The 9,496-nt window shown below is 37.6% G+C and overlaps 1 protein-coding gene across 4 annotated transcripts in view; it reads right to left on the reverse strand.

Moving 5' to 3' along the window:
• The window catches only part of LOC102679358, a 15,915-nt gene that overhangs the window by 1,331 nt on the left and 5,088 nt on the right, over positions 1 to 9,496 (reverse strand). For all 4 annotated transcript variants that reach the window (XM_031508645.1, XM_031508643.1, XM_031508644.1 and 1 more), the window contains one exon: positions 3 to 271. In XM_031508645.1, coding sequence (XP_031364505.1) covers positions 3 to 263 — 261 coding nt within the window. In that variant the 5' untranslated portion in view covers positions 264 to 271. The remainder of the gene's footprint in view (positions 1 to 2; positions 272 to 9,496) is intronic.

The raw sequence follows: 9,496 nt of genomic DNA on the forward strand, positions 1-9,496 counted from the left end.
ACCTGGGATTTCAAGCCCCGGAAAAACGTTTCGAGTTGCTCTCGCTCGATCTGATTGACCGGTTCGAGGCGAGACTCGTCGCTGTTCTCAGAGCTATCGCTACCCTCGTAGCTCGACGTGGCCGAGGTGTCCGCCTCGCCCGTCGACGATAATCGCCTCCTTGCCGCCCCGCTGTATTCGCTGTAATAAGAGGAACTGTGCAGCGACAGGTTTGACTGCAACGCGGGACAGGAGGATGCGTACACCGGCGGTGGGGCGTTCATCTCTTGTCCTGAAAACGAGACAAACGCGTTAAAATTACGAATAGGGAATTACGAATCCTCTCACCGCTCACAGATGAGAGACATCGTTTCCAATCGGCTTTCCAACGAAACGTACGTTTCGATCCGTCGTCTCCATTCGTTTTAAAGCAATTATTCGCCTTACGAAATTCTTAACCTTTCCTTTTTCTCGAAAAGATCGATCGAAAATTTTCCTTTCGTTATTCCCGCTCGTTTCGTCGTTCACGCGAGATCGATTTCCTTTGCGATCCGATTCCAGAAAAAAATGGGTCGAGCACCGGTCGAATATGATGACGCAAGGGACACCGTCAACGTGGATAAAGCTAATCGGCCAATAGCGTTTTAGCAACGACCCACTTAATCATGGCGAGAAAAGTCCCACTCCCGTTCGACCTTAATTCGATCACAGCGACGCCTTTAAGCGAGTTAGCCGGCTGACTAATCACGACGGCCGCCTATACGGGTTGTTGCATTGTTGTCACGTGAAAACGATGCTTCGATTCCATTGTAATCGAAGAATTTCGGCCTCGTCTTATACTTGATCGACTTGTACGCTTTCGTTCCATATTTTTTTTCAACCAATGCAACGAAGAGAAAGAGAATTTCGTCTGTTTTCGTACGATCCAATGACAACAAAGGGAATTCTTTGCACACGCCCGTATCGGTGTGTAACGATATACTTTAGTTGGCCGAAGGATCGGAAAACGAGTGGAGTAGATGGCGGTGCGCAAAACTCACACCGGAAGCGCATTGTCTACGTTATCTGGTATAACGTTATACTTACTACACTCGGCTGCGAGGATTGCACCATTGTTTCGACCCGATAAGAAACTCGAGATTGTTTACCCGTAGATCGACCGCCGATAAATATGGTGGCGGACCGCGTTCGTCTCGCGTTCTCACGCGATGATCGATTGTTCGTTGCCGTGGGTTTTTCTAAGCGTGGGGAAATTCGTCTCGAGAACGAAACGCTCGTCGAAACGAGACGAAACGAGGCGAAGCGTAATTTAGTTTAACGATCGTGGTAGCGACAAAGACCTTGACGCGATGTCGTTCTCTCGTCGTTTTTTGTAGCTGCTTTTTCGCTGCTATAATCTCTTCTTTTGTACGTAGATCGTGACGTTTTACAAGTCTGAATTTTTAGAATAGAGCACTATTGCAGGAAATTTGTAGGATGATGGATTATTTCTCGCTATCGATTCGACATTCGAATTCGTTCTTTGATACGTTGCTCGGTCGGTCAGGTCGGGCAGGAATTATTTTCGAAAGTGACGAGACAGGATTCGGACTAAGATAAATTAATAACACGTGGTGATTTCTTTGATGCTCTATTATGAATCAAAATTTTTCTATTGTCTCTTTAACAAAGCACGATAAATATACGTATCGATATATCTCTTTCATTGATTTCTTCGTTTATTCTCATCTTTATTGGTGATCGCATACCGATTCCATTCAATGTACGTTACAGCGCATGAACATTGCCGACATTCGTACGATGACATCATTCCCATTGCTACTTTCCAACTGTCACACTTATAACATCGGATCTCTCTCACGGAACCCTTTCTTTCTCCATTCTCCGCTATCTCCTGGCCACCATTTCGCTTGAATGGTTCTTCTTGACAGATGTTCGACATTGCAAATAGAAACGCGAATATATAAACGGAAATATTAATTATCGAACCAATTATACATTTCTCCAATTACATTATTGTTCATTATATCACGTATGTTATAAAGAATTGGAATTCGATTCTGAAGGTAAAAACAAATACAAAAATTGGTATATGAAAATGTCGATCGAGGTTTATTTATTGAGTTACAAGGAATTTAAGATAAAGCGAAGCGAAGCGAATATATAAAATATGAATTTCACGATAAATTTCAATTGCTTTTAATTTAATAAATAATTAATTAATTTTTGCATACCAACTTTCGTATTTGTTTGAATTTTAGAATCCAAAATTGTTCCAAGTAATAATATATTTTCTCGTTTAGCCATTTCACGAATTTATTCGTGACAAAGCAAAGCTTTGAATTTATTCATTTCGTGTGCATTCCTGTGTACCTAACAATCGATGGAATTTACTAAATATTCGAGAAGTAGGGATCGACCGTTCGTTCGAAATGCTTTTTTTTTTCAACATCCATAATCGACGTAGACTGCACGATGATGGTAGACGACGGAAGAAACGTCGCGGTCAAGTAACCGGTCACGACGTATCGTAATTATTACGGACAACCATAACAAGGCATGCCGTCATCTCCATCAACGACGTTCTCCGCCAGTGAAATTGAAAAGATCTTGTCGCTCGTCGTGTCTTACTATTTCGTTATTTGAAAATTCGATAATCTTGAGCATCGCTGTCAATTGATATTCATTGTGCTTTATTATAATTCGAAAATTACGTTAGATTTTTGTACGATCGAATAAAATAAAATAAAATGGAAACTTTCTAGTAAATGACGCGATATTGATATAGATTTTGATTTTGAGAAAATATGTAAAAAAACGATTGGAAAATAATTGTTCTTTTCATTGTTGATTAATTTGATATTAAATTTCTTTTATTTTAAAATTTTTATATTTAATATATTGCAATAGATTTTTAGTCATTGTTAAAAAGACAGCAATTTGTACATTTGTAATAAAGTTGTTGCAACAACAAATAGTAGTTGAAATAACTCTCATCGACACATATAATTTGCAAAAATATTCTATTTATTATATTAAAGTTTCTGTTACAACATATTCTTAAATATCATCTGATTAATATAAAAAAATCAACATTATTGAAAATTAAATAATCGAAATAGATAATAAAATAATGATAATACATATTATTATATATATATAGAATTACACTGTTCATTCTCGCAGATGTCATTAAAATGATAGAGTGGCACGATCGATAACAATTGAAAACACGATACCGATTATTTTTATCTTGTAAAAATATAACCGAAATATCTCAGCTCCCTCATTCTTCTCTACTAGTTTCGAAAAATCGATAGATAAATAATTCTGTATTTTATCTAAATCTTTTTATTTTAAAATCTTAAAAATGGATAAATAGTTTTGTATTTTATCTAAATCGAGCTAGATGCAGATGTATGATATTATCCTTAAATAATGTGTGTGTGCATGTAATTCGGCGATATTACATAACTGCAGACAATGTCCGTTAACGGATATAATGGATGCGTCCGATAACGCGCAGAGTTCGTTATGCGTCGTTCAATATGCATCGCGTTTAAAACGCCACATGCAGGTATGCATGTACACCTATTATGTACATCTCTTCCGATACGATTCGCGAATGCGAAAGGACGTTCGACTATACGTCGAAGCGAGAGTAAAACGTCACCGTTTGATTATCGACATTTCAACTTTATCGGTTTAACGGAAAAAGTCAACTATTCCATATAAAGAGACCTATATATGCGGTACATGTTTATTTACTTATTATATACTATTTCGTATCGATTACCAGAGCAGTGAAAATATAATCGTGGCACATAAGTTTACTCTTCGTAGTTTGCTAACAATAAAAGTAGTTTACGTGCGCATGCGTGGTATGTAGTTAGGTATGCATTGCGAATATAGACGGCTCTGTGTACGCATATTATCAACTTGTCCAAAGGTTTTTCATCGTGCGAGCAACGAAGGAATATTTTGTTAGTTCAAAATAATTTTCGACGAAAAACATATATATATTTAAATATATATATTAATATATATATAATATATAAATATATATATTTAAGGAAATAAAGAAAAGATGCTAGTTACGAGAGGAAATAAAATGCTATATCGAGAATCAAATGATACAATATCTCGAGTTCGCGATTCACGAGAATCACTCTCAGTGTGCAAGGAAGATAAGAGCAGCGACTATCTCGTAGAATGCGCGAGATATCAATTTAGAGCTGATGATTTGTTTCCGCCTATGTAGTCGTCTCTTAGTCATCGAGTCCCCTCGTTGAATATTAACCGTGCGAAAAATAAATATTAAAATACTTCTTTGAAAACGTACCGCCAATTACGAATACGAATATCTTTTTCTTTTTCTCTCGATTCTTTTATTTTTTTTGGAATAAAAGAAGAGAACAACGCCGGCGCTAATAATTCCAATAATTATTTGAAAATATTTGATTAAATATTGATTGGAATCATCTTCGAACCACGCGTTAACGATCTATTGAAAAAACATGATAGATTGTGAGCATTTAATTCTCGTCACGTGTTTGCACGATGTTACTCACACAATTAGTCATCGTTATTGATACACGTGGAAAAAATTCTCGTTCTCAAATATACATAATATCATACATCGATAATAAATCGATATATGGAAAACTAGGAAGAGCGACGTTAAACATTGCAAAGAAACGAATGACGTTGTTAATTGCTCAACACAGTATATCAAATGATTATTCACATTTTTTTTTTTTTTTCATCTCGTGTATTCAATAATTCTCGCGCAAAAAAAGAAAAAAAATCTAGCTTCCACGCGGAAATTAAAAGTAAAACGTATATATTACGAAAGCAGCAAAGAGATTGTTACGTAAAACGAACAAAATACGAGTAGTAGTAATTATAATTTTTCTCATGGAAAAAGATTCGCAAGGAATATTTCCACGAAGATATATCTATTTTGAAAAACTCGTAGTTGTATTGCGTCACGTGTTACAGTCATCGTAAGAAAAGATTTATTATCTCGCGTCACGTTCGATGCGTTTCAAAATAATTTTTGGCCGATATTTTATCGTGGAAAGAGAATTGAAGTTTTCACGTAGAAATGGCGACAGTTCCGGCGCGAAGGATGGATCGATGAAACAGGACGCTAGAACAGGTTATCCTGGCAGAGGGGAGGCTGGAGGAAAGGAGCCTCGATTCTGTGGCTGCCTCACGAAATGACGTCATCCTCCGCCATACATCAGTTTATCGCCAACGACTCGGCTTCTCCCGAGACGATTTTATCACGAAATTACCCAGCTCGCGAAAATATTTGAACGCTTTTTTTATTTTTTGAACATTAACGAACAATTTTTTCATTCTCCAATGACGAAATTTTGTTAATCAATTGCAATTAACGCATTTGATTTTTCGCCAAAATGATTTTATCACTATTGAAATTACCTCGCGATTCACGAAAGTATTTGAACGCTTTTTTATTTTTTGATGAAAAATTATTAACGAACAATTTTTTATCCCTCCTGAAATTTTATTGTCATATGTATGAAAAATTTTTTTTATATCAAAATATCATTTTAAGGAAATGAAATCAACGTTTCATAAAATAATTTTCGTTTTTTAAATATAATTTGTAATGCTGGGAAAATGGAACGAAATTTTTTAAATTTCGAAAATATATTGAAAAAAAAAATGAAATTTTAATTTTATGCTGTAAAACAAGTCGACAAATAAATTCTAAATATAATTTTAAATATCTAACTTATTATGCTCTATATAAAAATTTTTATTTCCTTGTAAGATAACGAATACTTTCGCGAGTCACTGTATATTGCTCTGAATTTATCCTTCTTTCGATATTTGCGAATATATTAGATACTTGTTATTGAATATTAAACATCGAACTGCTTTCTCCCTTCTCTCTCTTTCTCTCTCGCTCGCTCGCTCAACGCCATTTAACGGGACTGCTTTTCGCTCTGTCGACTCGTTGTTTCATCCGGTGCAACAAAAGCACAGGGATGAGAAAGTCGAGGCAGTTCCTTCTTTCACGTTCGAATATATTTTCTTCTGGTATCTGGAAGCGATCATCGTGCGCGATTTCAGGAATAATCAGGAAACGGGTGCAATCGGGCGTACGAGGAACGTTTGAAACGAAATTATTCTATTCGTGGATCCGACGCGAAACGAAGGCGCGAACAAAACTTTTTCGCCCGGACGAATGTCAACTAGTCGCAGTCGGGTCACGTTCGCGAAACGTGCGTTATCGTCCTCGAAAAATAATAACGCGCACTTCAGGGCCAACAGTTTATGTACACCAGTCCACCTATTATTATCCATATTCCTCGAACGAAATTCCCTGAATATCTTTATCTTGTATCTCCACTCGCATAGAAAATTTCCGCAATAACTTCATTTGATTAAAATTTTTATTGAAACACGGGAAACCGCAGGATTCTCCCAACAAGATAAACATCTTCCTTTCCAGCCTTGTTAATACCTGCCTTTTTATATCGCCACTTGAATAACGTCGAATCCGCTACTTTTTCCCCTAATAAACAAGGCAAAGTGGCGCGAGGTTAATTAAAGGATACCTGTACGAAATCATTGTCAATTGCGCCAACTTGCGGAAAATTCAATCTGCTGTTGGAGCAAACGTAGATAATCGCGAATCTATCGAGAGATAGGGAACAAAGGGGATCGTGGCAAAGTTTGCCACGAAGCGCTTTCAAAAAGATTCGTAAGTAACGAATGCGAGTAAATACCGCAATGACGCAAACGAGCGACGGCTAGCCGGATATGAAACAGACTCCCAAGGGTTAAGAGGCATTAAGGGACTGACAGAAACGACCGTTAATGATTCATTAACTCGTGCGCCATGATCACGATGGTTAAACCGACTATTGTAGTTCACGTGGACGCATCAGTGAGTTCCCAGTTTAACGACATTCCGGGACGGTTAAGTGGCGTGTGGAAATTTATCCTATGTTTCGATCGTATTAGATAATGAGTTCAACTGTTTACTTTTTAAAAACAGAGCTAACCGAAACAAACGTCCTACAAATCGCAAATTCGACCTTCTTCCAACCTGCCTTTCTGCCTCGAACGAGGTTTTAGGGTCTCGGCACGCGACATTATTCCGTGAAAAAAAGAAAAGAAACAACGATCTTTCACATAGCGTTACCGCAATATTATTTACGACTTAACTCGCGCTCTCCTTCGTATCCAATTATCATTATAGATAATCTTTCGCCGTCTTCTTTCTTTCTATATTTTAAACCAAAAATTTTACAATCAAATAGAACGAGACGTTTGTTCAACTGTACGTAATTATTCGAATAAAATATTTATAATAATTATTAATCTCTCTTTTGTTTCCAAATACTAAGATAAAAAGCTTTCGAATTCCTTAAGATTCTCGTAATCACCGTGTCCTTTCTTTCTATCGTTTAAACGTGGATTAAACAATCGCAAAAAATTTCTACAGCCAATCAGAACGTGTCCGTAATCCAAGTATTATTCGAATAAATATTTATAATAATTATTAATTTCTCTTTTTTTTTTCCTCATTCCCTCTTCTTTCCAAATATTAAGATAAGAAGCTTCCGAGTTTCTCAAGAACGGTAGTTTCCTGTACTCGAGTGAAAGAGAAAACGAAGCTCCACACAACAAGCCGGCGAAGTGACTACCGAGGACAATGTACACGTACTTAACTCTTTCCGTCATCGTCTCCGTTTCGACGAGAAAAGGTGGAAAGAAAGACAATTTTTTCTTTCTTTCTTTCTTTCTTTCCATCCTTTCTTCATCCATAATAACTCGCACAATCGTCCCCGTCGATGGTTAAACAATGAAAAAGAAGAGGAAAGAGGAAATATCGCAACGAAAATCTAACAATAAGCGCGATATTTTCGAGCAGGAAAGGAGCGTGGATAAATTGTTATTTCTACTTCGCAAGTTTCTTGTACCTTGAATTTCACCTGTCGGGATAAAAATGTGGAGCATCGGTTGTGGAGTGGAAGCAGACCTGTTTCCAACCGTGTAAAACTCTGTAGCGTAAAATCCTGCGAGACAAGTTGACGAGGGTGGAAAAAAAAAAAAAGAAAAGAAAAAGGAATAAAGAAATTCGAAAGAGGAAAAAGAAGAGAATTCGAACGTGTATTCCTTCCGTGACGTTCCACGCTCTTATCTCTTTCCAACGCGTTTTAGACCAACGTGTTCCACGTCCCATTGAAATCGATATTCATTAATTTTCTCAACGCTGACGAGAGTGGAAGAGGGGATCGTTCGAAACCGGTTTAATTTCGCACCGATTAGCTTCGAAGACGTACAATCTATCTATTAATGGTATCCTGCTTTTGGAGGACAACAGTCGTTGTATAGTGGAGAAAGAAGAAAGGAGATCCAGTTGAAAGAAGAAGAAGAAAGAGAAGAGAAGGAAGAGCGGTGAAAGAGGGACAAAGTACTGGAAAAAATGTATTCTCACACGGATCTCGTTCCTCACACGACCTCCTTTGCATCCTCTTCCTCGAGTAAAAAAATATGAATAACTCTTCTCCGTGTATATAAGTAGTATGCCGTTTCTAACGATCGCTGCAATTCGACTCGATATTATTGTAAACAGGAAGATTAAAACAATGAATCATTCGTTTCCGACCGGAGGAATGTTGATAACGTTGATGAACTGCGATTAACAGAAGATGCGTAACTACAATCGAATATCCGAATCGAGAGTACATATCAATTTTGCAATCCAGGTTGCAATGTAACGAAAACATTCACGAATGTATGAAATTATTGCAATTGCAGTAATTTCGTAATTAAACAACTCGGACTATTCCACACAATTTTCCAAACTTTTCATCCCTTTTTTTTCTGAATGAAATTTTTGTTTTCGAAATGGAAAAAATTCCTTTCGAAGGGGATGAAATAAATTCCAAAAAAGGATAGGATGGAATAAAGGGAGGAACTAAAGCGCTTTAGAGTTAGAAAACGCGATGAGAATTCCACGACCAAAAATCTGCGTGTCTTTTGTATCGCGACCGAGACGGGAGATTCCTGCCGGTTCAGGAACAGTCGGGGCTAACAGAAAAGAGTTAACAGAGAGAAAGAGAAACCAAGTGTCGAGAGAAAGGTGAAGAACGAGGGACTAAGGAGACCGGACGATAGGTCGATGAACCGGTCAGCCCTGGGCCTCACGGCCTTTTCTCCTCTCTTTTCTCCTTTTCTTCCTTCTCCTCTTCTCCTTCTCCTCTTCCTCCTCTTCTTCTTCTTCTTTCTTTCTTTCTTTCTTTTCTTCTTTTTTTTTTCTCCACCATCCACTTCTCGTTCTCGTGAACTTGCGCGTAACACAACGCACACACAACGCTGCACTCTACTATCTCGCGGTCGATAAAAGGCGTATGGCGCCTGGTTGGAAATCGCGAAACGAAACAGAATCGAAAATCGATGCGCGAGAAACGTCGCGATAAACGTTTTTAAACAATATCTCTCTCTCTCTCTCTCTCTCTCTCTCTCTCTC

The sequence above is a fragment of the Apis dorsata genome, unplaced genomic scaffold (assembly GCF_000469605.1).
Source record: "Apis dorsata unplaced genomic scaffold, Apis dorsata 1.3 scaffold_92, whole genome shotgun sequence".
Taxonomy (NCBI): domain Eukaryota; kingdom Metazoa; phylum Arthropoda; class Insecta; order Hymenoptera; family Apidae; genus Apis; species Apis dorsata.